The sequence below is a fragment of the Cajanus cajan genome, chromosome 11, assembly GCF_000230855.2.
Source record: "Cajanus cajan strain Asha chromosome 11, NIPB_CcT2T_4, whole genome shotgun sequence".
NCBI classification, from domain to species: Eukaryota; Viridiplantae; Streptophyta; class Magnoliopsida; order Fabales; family Fabaceae; genus Cajanus; species Cajanus cajan.
The window spans coordinates 43,036,549-43,052,769 of record NC_138527.1 but is presented as its reverse complement, the minus strand read 5'-3'; the positions used below and the strand labels follow the sequence as shown (position 1 = coordinate 43,052,769).

General features: G+C 28.1%; 1 protein-coding gene across 1 annotated transcript; it reads right to left on the bottom strand.

Annotated features, from left to right (window-relative positions):
* Positions 1-3,629: 3,629 nt before the first annotated feature.
* Positions 3,630-9,537, bottom strand: KNAT7 (homeobox knotted-like protein). Its single transcript, XM_020362013.3, has 6 exons — positions 8,967-9,537; positions 8,770-8,890; positions 4,640-4,830; positions 4,424-4,555; positions 3,956-4,092; positions 3,630-3,860 (listed from the first exon to the last, which is right to left on the bottom strand). Exons 1-6 carry the CDS (start codon positions 9,216-9,218, stop codon positions 3,854-3,856), a joined length of 840 nt encoding a protein of 279 aa, XP_020217602.1. The 5' UTR covers positions 9,219-9,537; the 3' UTR covers positions 3,630-3,853.
* Positions 9,538-16,221: the final 6,684 nt, after the last annotated feature.

Below are 16,221 nucleotides of genomic sequence, written 5' to 3'. Positions count from 1 at the left end.
TATAGTCGAGGGAATGGAAGAATGAGATGAAGAAAAAGTCATGAACGCTTTGTTAGTATTAAAAATTAAAACACGTGGAAACGTGATACAATAGTATATATAGCAAGAGGAAACAGAATGTAATGAAAGATTGTGTTAGTGTATGAATAAGATCAACATTAGAGAGAGATATGGCGGCGCTTAAACTATAAATCCCATCGTATCACGTTAGAGAAAGCAGAAACATTCCATGCACGCCCAACTTTTCTTCCAAAACGCCAAACTAGATAGACATTCGTTAACCGCAACAATTTTCGCTAAGGCCCAACAAGCCCACGACATCTGTGAAGTTATTGATGCTTACTGAACAGTATGCGAGAATAAGGTGTTTGGGCTTTGTTGATAGACTTTGGTATAAAGTATAAACACTCTCATGTCTTCATCAACACCTAGAAAAAATAAAGAAATAGAATGCAGAAATAATAACTTTTTTTTTTTGCTAATAAGAGAAATAAAGGATATGATATGACCCAAAAAAAATGATAAATGAATGTGTATTCCTTCTATTTTTTATTATAAAAAAATTGATTTTACATATTTTAATAAAGTTAATTATCTATATTAATTTTTTTATAATATTCTTCTTAAATTATCCTTATTATAAATTTTAAAAGTAGTGTCATACATGAAAAATGTGATATTTTAGAGAAATATCATTAAATAAAACAAAAGTAATTAAAATTTGTTTATAGTTAAAAAAAATGTTTTTTTTGTTATAATAGATAAGAGAGCAATGTCTAGTATCATTACTAAAACTAGTAATTTTTCACATGTTAGATATTTATTATATATAATTAAATTTTATAATAAATTATATAAATAAATATTTTATTAAATATATACATTATATTTAAAATTAATTTTTATATATAAAATACAAATGACTATCTTATGTAAGAGTATTTTTAGGAATTTTTTTTATTAACAATATTTTTAAAGATTTTTTAATTTTATATCTAATTCAATTTTTATTTATCATAATTATTTATAAATTTAATATTTTTAAAATAATTTATTGATAAATAAAAATAATTTTACGTTACAATGTAAATTATTTATTATAAGTCTAAAATATAATTTATATATTTAAAATATCTATTTATTCAATTTCAAATATAATTTATATATTAAACATGGTATTTACTTTTATATATAATTATTTTAAATTTTAGTTATATATAATAAAAAAATTAAATTTTTCATTGCGCAGACTAAAATGCTATGATTAAAAATACTCTTATATCGCAATTTAAATTATATAGATCTTGAAAGTTTTAGATTTAAAAACCACTTTATATAAATGAGATAATATTTATTAAAAAAAAACAAGCTACTTATATTTTAACAACATGCAATTAAAAAGTTAAACTTCATTATATTTTTAGTTTGTTAAATTTGAGATAAGTTTATTTTTTTACTTTCAAAATTTATAACTAATATTTTTAATCATGTAGTTTCTAAAAAGAAAAAACTTGTTTTAGGCAGATAGGACCACCTCCATAATCAGTAACAAGGACATATTGAATCAGTTGCGTAACCTCGGGAGAATTTGATATAGTATTTCTCCGGGCAAGAATATTGATGTGTGAGTTTTGTATCACAAATTCATTAACAATGGTTTTTTTTTTTTTTTTTTTTACAATTCATTAACAGTGTTTACGCAAAGAGATTAAAATAATTTTTTTAATTAAAAATTAAAAATTAATTTTAAACATGAGAAACTAAATAAATTTTTATCATATTTAATATACTAAAAACATTTTTTTTGTCTATAAACCATTTATGTAGTGTTACAGAACTAACAATTAAGGGCTAATGTGCTATTTTTTTTTTAAGTTCAGAAAAATAATAATAGAACACGTATGTTGTATAGTTCTACATAATTATGAAATTTAAATATAAAAAAATACAATAAATAGCTAATTCTTCAATATATATATATATATATATATATATATATATATATATATATATATAAGTTTACGGGAGTGGGGGCAGTTGTCCCCACTAAAATTTTGTTGATTTTTTTATATATATAAAATATTAATTATTTTTATAAAAAATATTATTAAATATATTTTAATTACTCTATTATATCTAATATTATAAAATATATTAATTTTTATTTTATTGTTATTTACTTTTATTTTATGATAAAATTATCTTAATTTTTTATGAGGAAAAAATTCACTTATTTTAAAAGTTAGGCTTGATAGATTTACTCTATTAAAAAAATAATGTTTTATATCAAATTTTTAAAAATTTAACTATTAAATTAAAAGTTTTTAATGTATAGATTAAATTTACAAATTTTTAAAAAAAATTGAAAATCATAAGATACTTCATTAGATAGATTCAACATAACATGTAAAATATTTTTCTTTTTATAATTATTGATCAATTTAAATTAATGAAATGAAGTATTAAATAATTTTTAATTTCTTTTTAATTTTATAAATTTAATCTATACATTAAAAAATTTTAATTAATTGGATAAATACTTGATGTAGAATATGAATTATTTAGTAGAGTAAATCTATCAACTCTTTCTTATTTTTTTATTTATTATAATATACAGTATTTTTTATTAAAATATTTATTACTTCTTTACTCATTGAAGGTGTCATGATTTGGTTTATTAATGTAGGTTATTTTTAAATTTTTATTTTATTTTTTAACCCTTTGATCATGTATATGTATATTGTGTTGGTAGGAGAGAATTTATATTAAGAGGAATGAGAGTAATTGTCACACATTTTTTTTTTTTACTCTTATAGAAAAAAATTAGACATTTAACTTAAAAAAAGTTTATGTTTTAAATGAGTGTAGAAATTTAGAAAATACTTAAAGAAAACAAATTGATAATGTTATTATTTTTATCCTACTAATTTTTACTATTTTATTCCTCTAATATTAAATAAATCACAAACTATTTTATTCCTCTAATATTAAATAAATCACAAAAAATTATAAAATGATAGTTAAATATAATATCAGATAAAAAATTTTATCACTTTATTTATAAGAAAATTTAATTTATTAAAATAAGATATTTTAAATTTTTTACCATAAAAATATATTTTTTAAAAAATTATTAATTTTTTTTAGTAAAAATGATACAGAATATTTTATTGTCCTCACTTAACAAATTTTCTGGATCCGTCACTATATATATATATATATGATAATGATTTATAATTTAACTAACATATATGTGAGTATAAACTATAACTCGTGCTTAGCTTATATTTTATGTGCATCAAATATTCCAACTCTTAATTATAACTTAATCGCTCATGAATAAACATGCATGTAATTAGCCAAAAAAAGTCAAGGTTTAAAGTTTGAATTTGTCTTCTTGACTCATTTCCTGCCATATATAGATGCATATTCTAATCATATACCAGACTATCAATTATTGTTGGATCAAATAAATTGAATGTGCTTTCATCATCAAGGCGAATCGCGATACTAATTTGAAGAAAGAAATCTCATTCCTCTTTCTGATAAAAGAACTCGTGTGATGTAAAAATTCAAATATATATAGGACCAAAGACTATATAAAAAGAAGCGCGAAACTTTCAATCATGTGTGTAGTAATAGTAAAACTTCTTGCGCCGGTCAGAAAAATAGCAAACAATTTAATTACAGACAGTTAAAAGAAAGGGAGGAAACCACACCTAGTAAAACAGAAAAGTTTGCATACGTTAAATTCCACAAATTTACAGCCAGCCATATTTTTTCAGCTACCTTACATTACAGTAATTAACCCATCTCTACTATCTTCTGCATCTGACTTGAATCCTTAGTGGCACTACACTCTATATATCAGCAATAAGCATAAAGTAAGTCCATATATATAGTTGTGTTGCTTGCTAGCTGTTTCCACATAGTTAGAAGCAAAATATGTGTCTACCTCTTGCGCTTCGACTTCAAAGAGGTAACCGATTGAGAGTTACTGTGCCAGTTGCGTTTCCTTTGGTTGATGAACCAATTATTGATTTGTTTCAGCTGCAACCCTGTCTCCTCCACAAGTTTTGCCTTGTCATCTTCCTGAAAGAAAGCATAACCAAAAGGACAACTCAGTGAGTAAGAGTCTATAATATCATCGTATTATCAAAACTTCATGTGCCAAACTCAAACTTTCATTGGACAGCATCATAGCAACATGCCAATAATACATGATATAAATGTCACGTAATTTGCTGAATCTTAGTAGCAATGTGCTTATTAAGAAACATCACTATGGATACATGAATAAGTTGGTGATTTGCAGCTATTGTGAACTCTATTGTCTAGTTTTGGTTTCAAAGAAACACAAAATAGATTATGAAAATTTTGATATATGAGTAATAAGCAGAAATATGAGAAGGTGGTCACTTACAGTTGGGTAAGGCCACTTTGCATGTTGTTGCCACCAGTTCTTTAACACCGAAGTTGTGTCACCTGGTAATTTCCCAGCTCTACGTTTTCTCAATATTTCTTCCCTGACATCTTCAATTCTTGACTTGAAACCCTGCAGAAACTAAATCTGGTTGGTGATCCAAACTTAAGGAAAATAGTCAACGACATGTCACCTGCTATTGACTATAAGAATGACCTGTTTCAGCTCAATCTTTAGTTCCTGACGAACTCTTTCCATCAGTGACCTTTCAGATTCTGTTGGAAGTAACGGACCAAATCCCATCATGTCATGCCCTTCAGCGCTAGATTGATCTAAAGAAAAATCCATCTGCAAATCATCTTCATCATCTGACATTGTTGCACCAGTTCCTTCTCCCAAACTCACTCCTGAAATATAATTAAATAGCAAACCATACAGCTTAAATTTGGGAACATTTGAAAGGGTGAAAACAAGAAGTGAGATTTTGATGCCCAAGATCCGATACGGGTTATAGATTACCACAGTAACTAAAGTTTGGTACTGTGAAAATATATTTCAGACATCACACATGTAATAACTGGTAGATAAATACAAAAATAAATAAAGTCATGCAAACCATCCAAACCTCTGATCACTAACTACATCAACTCCAGTGAGTATTAGGTGCAAAAAATATAATATGATTGATAAGATTCTTCTTCAATGATTTGTCTTCAACAGGTGGGGAGGGTGATTGGTTTATGTCTGGACTTTTAGCCTTATCTTATTTTTGTTGCAATAACTCTTTAGAAAGAATTAGGGGATAATTTTTTTTTTCACAGTTGATGTATTAAACCAGAAAGTGCCATAAATTTTGGCCTGACCACTTTGTGATTTGCAATGCAAGTCACAGGGAGCAGTCTAGAAACAAGGGCCCCTTTTTTGTTAGTGGAACCATGATGGGTCTCAAAATGCCAAAATGTTTGACGCATCTTAATCATATACAAAGGTAGGCATTAAAGTTAGTTGTTGATAACATCAATAATAGACTAATTATCTATTTTAGTTTCAATCATAATTCACGAGTGTTATTGAACAAGCCAACTAGAATAATAATTATTTTTCTCATAAAGTGGGTTATACTTCGAAGACATTCAAAAGGGACAGTTGAATATCGTCTTCGTTATCCACTTAAATAGGCCATATGTGCAGTCATATCATCGATAATTATGAGATGCACATATAGTTGGATACTGAAAGCTTGAATGGAAATAACTATAAATTATTCACTATATCTAACATCCATGGTTAAATTAGAAAATAAAAATTTTATGATGAAAATTAGATGATTAAGAAATTTTCTAAACATTAAAACTCGTCACGGAGCAATTAACCATGAGTATTTAGTCCAACTTTTTATAGGTGAAGAAAATTAACCGTGGAACAATTTATATCCTCTACTGACGTACATTTACGTCGATAGGTCAAGCTTCGTTAACGAATACATCCCCAAACTACAAAATAAATAACGAGATACTCACTTGAAAGCTATCACAATTAGTAATGTCCTCCATCAATGTGTCACTATATTAATGGTGTCACAGAAATTTATATTTAGCATCGCATACACTTTTACACACACAAGTCAATTTTCCTTATCAGATACATCCCAAAACTACAAGATAAATAATGGGGACTCTAAATCATGTTATAATATTTTCTTGCTAACCTTCATACTTAGAGAAGAAAATAATATTAAATATTATTATATTATAAGATATTAAATATGTTTACTTTTTTATTTGATTTATTTATATTTTTAACATTGTCCTGTGGACAATAACTAAAAATTGAACAAAAATAATTGGTTAAAATCGTGATATTTAATTGATTAAGAACATTTTTTTAAGACGTAGATTAATGACATTAAATGTTATATTTTGAGTAAAATAAATAAATAAATTCAAGGGCAATGGTCAACAAAAGTGTTATACGGAATACTGGTTAAGAAATAATAATAATAATAATAATAATAATAAATAAATAAATAAATAAATAAATAAAAATATTAAAAACTACAATGGGATATTTTGGAAATATTTTTCTATATATTTTTTTTTTGTTTTTAACTCTTTAACGGGTGCGTTAAAAACAGTTGGCTTGTTAGCACTCACCTTAATAAAATTATTATTTGATTGATTAATAAGAAGATATATTAAAGAATATATCATTGCTCAATTAACTAGATTCTCATTTCAATGTTATCATAAATAATAAGACTCTATTTTGATAAATCTTTTAACAAGTATTTATGGTGAAAAAATAAAATAAATCAAGAAGTTAAAATGAATCAATTTCTTTTTCATAAATTAAAAAAGAAATCGTATTTAACTTACCTAAAAATTGAAATGCATAATTTTTTTTCTATACTTCTGTTAGTTTTTTTTTTTTCTTCTTTTATAAGTAATGCTTATCTAAATTGAGCCAAAATTTTGATCCAAATGTCAGTGCAAATAACTGAATAGTGTCTTAAAATTGGTGACGTAAAACAGTTTCTTTCTAGTAGTGTCAGGACAGGAGGTGTCTAACTTTTCCCCTTTCGTTAATCTTGTCCCTCAACTTTGTTTAACAAGTCTAACACACATACACTCATTTATAATTAGAAAAATTTACATAGAGAAACTCTATTAGTGTGTTTGAAAATCTATTTGAATGACATTGAATGAAAATTTTATACTTTTTCAATGCACAAACGAAGTATGACAGTGCTGAATTAAGTTGGGCGTGATTCAGTTGGATGAAACTGGAAAAAAAAAAACACACACACACACACTTAACGATCCCTATTCTCCATCGAGATGAAACACTGTAATTTAACTTTTAGGTAAGCACGCTGCCAAAATTCTGTGCTGAAAATAATGTTAATACACACTCAAATAGAGTAATCTGCAATTATCTTCATTAATTAACAAACATATCCCTACGTGGAACACTATGAGAGTAAACCAACCTTTTGATGACTGGGTTGGAATTAAGGTAGAATGTAACAATGCATTATAGACACGGGCAAGCAGGGATAGAACACCCTTGTCCATGGAAACATGTCCAACAAGAGGATTACCAAGAAAGAACTTCTACATAACTCGTAATGCCTCTTTAAATAGGTTTTATGGTTTTATTTAATACCCGTTTCTTCCCCATTTTTTCCATTCCTTAAATCTCTTATTTCTTTTTTCATCGCATCATTTAACACATCTCCTATTTTGTTTCTCCTATTTTTTAATTCTTTCTCAATCTCTTTTGTCCACTTGTACACTTTGACAGGATGTGAGATAAACATGAATGATAAAAAAATCGTTTGTGTGTTAGGCAAGAAAAGGGAAGCAATCTGAATATGTACAATCAACTTTAATCTTTGTAGACCTTTATTTATTTTATTTTTTTAAACTGTTCATACATCTTAACCTACATTTTTCTTAGTACGTATCATGTCACTGTCATATACATGGGTTCATTAACCTACCTTTCCCCTTGTATTTTCTTTCTTCCCAGTAATCTAGTGAATGTGAAATGATGGTTTTTGCATTAGTAAAATGGTACGTGTCCAGAAATCAGAACTGAATTCTGATGCGGATTGACAAGATAGAAGTGTAACATTTTGGGATCTTCTCATGCAGAACATCCACTGCCGGGAAAACAATCGAGGAACGGTCAATCAACTGTTCCAAGTGTGTCTCATGTTACTGCTTCTAATCATTGTCATCTCGTAATTTGTCTGATTTACCCGTGCCCCACTCTCATTTGGTTTAACTAAATACTTGGAAACATACAAGTAAAATAATAAAATAATAGGAAGGGTAAGAAAACTTTGTGAAACGAAATTATTGGTTTACGGCATTAGAAGTCGTTGGCAGTGGTGGCATGGTGAGAGGAGGAGGGTCTACCATTCCTCACCAAACTAACTAACTCTTCCCATTGCCATTTGTGTATAATCCATTCATAGACCCTACCATGGCCTAATTAAACCGACAAGAAAAAGTTTTGGAAAAGAAAATATCCAACTTCCTTCCCTTCAGCTAAATCGCGTCAAACAAATAAAAAAAAAACTGCATATAACATAAACATAAACCTATAGCGAGAAAATTAAATTTACGTGCTCCCACAGAAATAGCAACGTCACATATATATATATATATATATATATATATATATATATATATATAAAAGGGAATATGAATAATAATAGGTTGTATGTATATTGTAATGGATGGATGTAAATGTAATCCAATAAAAAGAAATAGGCAGTAAAAGAAAAAGAAAAAGAAAAAAAGAAAGAAAAAAAAAGGGTTTGTGTGTGTAGTGTGTACCTGTGAGAGCTTGTAAGGTGTTTTCGATGTCACGGCAGGCCATGACAGCCTCGACGGCGTGGACTCTGACGTGTTGCTGAAGCTGTTCTTTGAAAGTACACAAAACAATCAAATACTGTGCCTGCAAATTAAGAAGGGTAAAATTAGTTGGAAGAAATGAAAAAAGAAATAGTGGAAAGTGAAATTAAGGAACGAACGAGGAAGTTGTCGAGTTCTTGGCGATGGTTGGGGGAGAGAGCGTGGGTGTGTTGAGAGACATAAGAGCGGAGAAGATGGTGAGAGTGAGATAACTGAGCGTCGATGAGTGGAAGCTGGTCGATGGGAGTGGCCACTCGGAGACAGGCGACGTGTGCGGCCAGAAGCTGGTCGTAGAGCGGATGAGTGGCTATCTCCGCCTTGAGCTGGCGGTGGTGATCGGCGGCCATCATCCGGAGGGTGGGTTCTTGCATTGGACCAGGCTAGGCTAATGGGTTGTATTGTATGGTATCGTTTTGGGTGTATATAGGGATCTGAGACACAACTTTCTGCGAAACAAAGATTTTACATACACACAGAAAGAGGCATTTAAAATGGTAGCTTTGCCTCAGCCTCAGCCCTCAGGAATCATTACTATCAAAGGCGATGGAAGCGACCTCAGAAAAAGAAGATAAAGCTGCTTCTGTCACCTGACAACTTCTTTTCTTTCTTTCTTTTTTATCTCCTAACATTTATTCTACTCCTTCATTTCATTGGCGACCATGCTTTTCCGTTTATCACCTATCACTACCAAAGATAAAATAATAAATAATATAAATGAAAACACTTAATGGCAACCAATTTATAGGCTGTAATAAAGGCAAGTTATTTAATTATAAATGAACATAGTTAAAATAACTTTTTAGCAAAGAAACTAATAGAAATGAAACAAATACAAATGTCTCAAATACAAATGCCTTGTTTGTTTAATTTTCTTTTTTTTTTTCTTTTACAAAATTTTATGTGTTCCGAGAACATTTGAAAGTATGATTGTTTTCTCCTGGATATTTGAACAGAGCATTTGAAGAAATAAAAAGAGGAAGAAAAAATATCTCCATATTATTTATGTTTTTTTAAACAATTATTTTATAATCTATTTTAAAAACTTAATAGATTTTAAATAACAAATTGATCACCAAATAATGTGAAATTTAAAAATTGTTTTTGAAAAAAAAAATGTGATAAGAGAATCAAACAAAGCTCTAAGAAAATTTCACCTCTCGTATATACAAAACTTGCAATTAATCCTTTCACATGCATTCTATGTTAAATATTAAAGTAGATTTAACAGGAGAGTCTATTTCAATTGATTAAACAGGGTGTATAAGTATTATAAATCTATATTTGATTATCATGAAAATAAAAATTAAAAAAAAAAAAAAAAAAAAAAAAAAGAGTCATAATAGATCGCTTATTGTTATATAAGATTATGCCATTATATGTTATGTGGTTAAGGTGGGTCATAGAACATTAATGAAAATATATTGCTTCTTCTCTACATGTCCTCGTTCATGTAATAAATCGTTCTCATATAAAATAATTTTTCTTGTCTAAGCAAAAAATATTTCGTCAATTGCAATGGGAAAAATTCTTGGTTTTTATCACGAGTACCTCTACGACTTTTTTTTATTGGATTACGTAGAAAGTGAAAATCTAACTACCTTTACGTTATGTGTGTGTTTTTTTCTTCCTCAATTTGTTTTGTGTGTTGTACGTGTAAAAAATGATAAAATAATATGATAGCTTAATATGTGATAAAAAGAAATTATTTCAAGCTGGTATATATATATATATATATATATATATATATATATATATATATATATATATATATATATATATATATATATATATATATATATTGTATTTTAGTAATTAATTTAACGAGGCCTTAAATTGATTAGAAGAAAAAAAAAAGTTTTTAAGTCGTCTGCGTTACCCGTGTTGGTAACTGTGTTGTGTTTCCTTGTGTCTAAGTGAAGCATTATAGTTATTCTATTGACATCACAAGAACAATGTTATTTGCATGTTTAAAAATATGATATTAGTTGTAGATAAATAAAAATCTCAAGCGTGTGGTTCAGTAGTAGGGGTTGATCCATGCTTAAGAAAGGTCACGGGTTCGAATCCTGCCTTGTATATACAGCCGCCTTAAATCTTAAGGTCAGCTATCCTACCCTTTGAGGTGCCTCCAACCTAACTTATTTTAGGTAAGATTAAAAGGTTTGTGTATTCTAAAATTTAAAAGGCGAATGTCTAAAATAATTGTTTAAACTTATACAAATTATAACTAATTAAGAAACCAATATAAATATAAAAATAATATAGTTATTTTTAATGAAGGTAAGCATAACTTGAATTTAGTTTGAACTTTGCTCTTCTATTTTACGGATACAGACAATTGCTACGATATTCAACTCAACTATTGTCAAATTAACTTGTGTAAGAAATCATGAACGGTGAAAAGTTGTAGCACGGAGATATTTTGATCTTCTTAATTTTTATTTCTTAACCGAGGAGGAACGTATATTCAACTTTGATTTTCTGGAAGTTTTTTAATTTCCTAATTTTTAGAGCATGAATGTGAAAAACGTACGAAGGGTAAAAGAAAAAATATTCCATAATAATTTGTTTTCTAAAACCAGTTAATATGTGAACGCAAATAGATTTACAGTACTATCTATCAGTAACAATTATATAACAATTATGGGCGATACTATATGGATTAAAATAATGAGTGGGAGAGGACAAACTTGATGACCTAAAAATTCAACAATCGTTAGTTGTACCAAAAAGAAAAACAAACATTAGTAACCATAATTTAATGTTTTAAATTTACAGACGATATTTAAAATATAGGCAACAACAAAATATGGTTTGAATTGGAGGCAGTAGGTTGAACAGAAATATATGATATATGAAGAAGAATCCTGAACCAATTGGAGTGCTCCACTAATGAAAAGATACATGCATATCCTTAGTCACCAACCTTCATTTTAAATTTAATTTTGTTAGTTGTTCATAAAGTCGGTTGAAGGTTGAGCTGTCAATGTTTGGTTCTCAGTTCTCACTATTGGTATGGTGGTGCTGTGCTTTTCATCTTCCATGTTCTTTACTTAGAATTGTTGTGCAAATATATTACGTAATTTTTCTTTATATCAAGTGTAGTAAGAAAGGTGCAGTGTATCTGCAGCGTAAGCAACCCGTCTTGTTAAACTGAAAAACACAGGTCACTCACCACCAACTTTGAAATGAAAGGGTTTTGCTTTGTTCATAAATCAATTAGGGTAAGTCTATAATTGGAGATCAAATTCCAATCAAATTTAATAAATAAATTTTTTTATTAAATTAGTCTATTATTTTATAAAAAGAGCAACACCATATTTAATCATTAAATTATTGGTTTGATTAACAATGTTGACGTTATTAATATTTTACTGTCAAGTGATTAAATTGATGGTATTTTTATAAGAGACCAAAATAAGTGATGGATGTGACCAAAAAATGTGTGGTGTTTTTGTATACTCATAAGAAAATACTGTAATATTTAAGGTGATCTAACAAACATGCGTGCACCTTTTGTTACAAAACTCAACATCATTAATTAGGAACTGTTCAGATGGCAACAGATACAGGTCGAGGGAGGGGCGGCTATATTATTTGTGGCGGGACACAAAACTGGTGGTTGAATCATCAAAAACAAAAGTTATTAAATACATACATAAAGCAATTGAAGAAAAAAAAATCATATAAAAATCTGAATTGAATATTCTCTTTTCTTTGTTCTTTGATAACTTTTGTTTGAAGAGTAGCTGTTGCGTCTAAAACAAGGAAGTATTTTATCCATTGCATTCGGATAATTGAAATACTTCCAAGCAACATCTCATGTCTAGCAAATTTGTCCAATAATGTTGTGTCTTTCTTTTCACCAAAGTAAAATTAAGGGGAGGAGAAAGAATGCTTACTTTATATTGTTTAGTTTAAACAGTTTTATGACACCATTTTCTCTATAATTACAAAATTGAATAGATCTTATAGTTTATTATACATCATAATTTTAATTTAATATAATTTAAACTTTAGAGTTGAACGCAAAAATTTCAATAGCAGCTAGCGATAAAAATAGGCTTTGAAGAGAAGATATGCTATCCAATAGGGAAAGAAAGCAGTCCTAATATCAATGACACAAGTACGCCATTCATTCTTAAACTCATGAGTTGGGAATATAAAAAGAAGAATTTATATAAAAATTATACAAAAAAAAGAAGAAAAAAAAAGAAAGAGAAATAAGGAGTATGTAATAAGACAATTGATATGATGAAAAAAGAATTATAAAAAATGGGAAAGTTGGTTCAGGGGATTAGTGTGTCGTTGACAATGAATAGAAGAGAAGAGAAGAGAATAAAAGAGGAGTATCGTTGATTAAAAAAAAAGAGCAGAAAGAAACGAGACGCCTTGTGAGGTGTGACCTGACCCACTTCTGTGCCTGTGGGTTCGGCGCTATATTCCACGTGATCCTTCTGCTCATTTTGAGGACAACTTACCAAAATTAGGTTTTTATTAAATGCCTATTTTAAAAAAATTCAAATGTGCAACTCTGTTTACAAATGCAACTTTACATTTACTTTCAAATAGAGTAAAAAGTTGAATGGGAAGAGAAAAACAAGAAATTGAGGGGGAAGAAAAAAAATAAGCCATAAATCATTCCATAAAAAATTAGATAAGAAATAGAATAATTATTATTAAATAAGATAACATTACGTGAAAAATTTAAAAAAATTATATTTTATATAGTTAAAATTTTGTATATAAACATTGAATAACTATTTTTTACTTTTATTTATTAATATAATTTAGTAACATAATTGATTGTGTTACTCGATACAATCATTTTGTTATGTTATATTTTAATGTGTGATTTTACTTTTTATAATAGTCATATAATTGATTACAAGGATTTTGTTACACAAAAAATATTCTAATATGTCATATTCCTATTAATATAATATTATTTATTAGTATAATATTTTTATTTTGAACTGAAATTTTCATTAATTTTTTTTTTGTTGTCATCTAAAAGCTTTCATGTCAATGAAAGTTTTGTATACCTTATAAACTCATATTTATTCTTTTATTATAATGATTTAGAACTTTCATTCATTTAAAACAACAACTAATGACTTTTGAAAATCACTATCAAAATATGAAAACTCACATTTAAAACATGAAAACAAAAAGTATAAAAGAGTGTCTCCGAATCTTACTTCGATATAAGTTGAAGAGAATGTTTTGTGAAGCAAATATTAAGAAAAACTAAGATTAAGGATTTAACGTAAAAGGAGAAAGTAGGTGTTAAAAAAAAGTGGTTATGGAGACGAAAGAGTTTGATCTGAAAATGGAATAGTTCGACCCGATCCGTGTAGAGCGCATAAAGGAAGAGAGGGAAAAAAATGAAAGAAAAAAGAGAAAAGGGAGTGGTGGTAATGTCATGGATGAAGGTAACAGCTGGACTTTCGTCACCATCACAGCTGTGTCCTGTCTTCTATCATTATTCATTTCTACGTTAATAACAGGATAAATAAAAGTGGTCCCCCTTTAAAGTTCACCTCAATTAAACACCACAAATAATGTACCTAGGAGAAAATAAAAACCAAACTCCTAATGCTAATAAGGGATCATCCATCCATCACTTTCATTTCACCCTGCCCATATTAAAATAACAAACCACTCTTTCCACTCCTCCCATTATTGTTTTCTTGGTTTCTCATTACACAAAAGTACGCTATTTAGTTGATTCATTGTTTCTATTACTAAAGCATTTTATTTCAATTAAATTAGGGGATCAATAGGTTAGATATCCATATAACAAGACAAGCACACAAAAGATGCACTTGATGCGTATATTATCTAGAATGTTTAATAGTGTGTTTGGAAATACGTTTCCACACATTTAATCACGTCCGTCCGAGATCAAAAACGTGAAAATAATAAGCAAAAAAATTTTACTTCTCCGTTAACGTGATTTTCAAACGTGTATCCAGACACACACTACATTTAAAACCACGTTCAAATGCCAATTAATGTAAATTTAGGTGAATGTTTACATATTTATATTGAAAAGTTCACTTAAAATTTACGATTGATTTTCACTATAAACAATTTTAGGAGACTATTGCGTTAAATAAAAATGTTATATTAAATTTTACTTATTCCAAGTATAATGATAAGGAGTGATACTCTTGTACCCTTAAAAAAGTTGTAGAGATTGAATTTTTAATTTAATAATTGAATTATGTAATAATATTGTGATAATTTTAAGATTAATCAAATATTCACAAACATCATACTTAATAATTATTAAATGGATGTTGTAAAAAATAATTAAATGAATCAATGAAATGTTAATTAGATTTTAAGTTCTATAAATATTTTATTGGTTTCGTACTACATAGTAAATTAGTTTTCATTCTAAAATTATGTTTAAAAAGTGCGCAAAAATATTAACTTAATGAAATGTTCAGGTTTCAATGGAGCAAACGTAAATGAACACCAATTCTAATTATTTGAGAAAAAAAAATATCTCCTAGTATGGGAAAAACAAGTAAAGGAACAAATGGACAAATATAATTTTATTTTAATTATGTTGCCATATTATAATATGGTTACATTTTTATTTTCAGTTTTTTCCTTTGTCTCTATCCAAATAACAGAAGATATTTTATTTTCCTATTTTCTCAGTCTTCATACTGAAACAAAACATGAGGCAGACAATTAACACTTCCAAAATTGGGCCGTCAAATCTGATGGGGAACTCGAACATAACCTGATGCGATGACTTTGTCACACACGAAGGCTTCTACAACCCCACTAATATCGGCGCCCAAAGCTAAATGCTGTACCAGTTTTTAAATGCGACCGTAACATTATTCAAGATTTTTTGAACGTGAAATCAAATCCTGTTGGGAGCTTTAAAGCATTCTAAACAAATGGACCCTATCACTTCAAAACACATTTTAAAAAATTTCTTGTTATTACAAACATGTGTCTATTTTGAGATAAAACTAGCCAATGACAAATTGGACGTTTTTAAATTACTGGCAGTGCGTTTTAATTAGCGTTCAACTTGAAAAAATTAGTTGAAGGTAAAAGTTAAAAATAGTTACTTCTTCATTCAGTATTTAAAAATAAGTAAAATCTCATTTGCCTCATTACAAACGGATTCTCAAATAGGCACTAGCACATCTAAAATTTGTCATTACAAGTTAATACTTTATAGTATGAAGAAAAGAAAATGTACCACACTCCATGCACACTCCATGTCTTTAAAATCAATCTTTTCCCCCTTATTAAGTTTAATGCCACGCACACTCCATGTCAGTGAACATGTATCTTGCCTAGCAAGTTGTTACATCAAGATTATAGAGGACACAGGTGAAA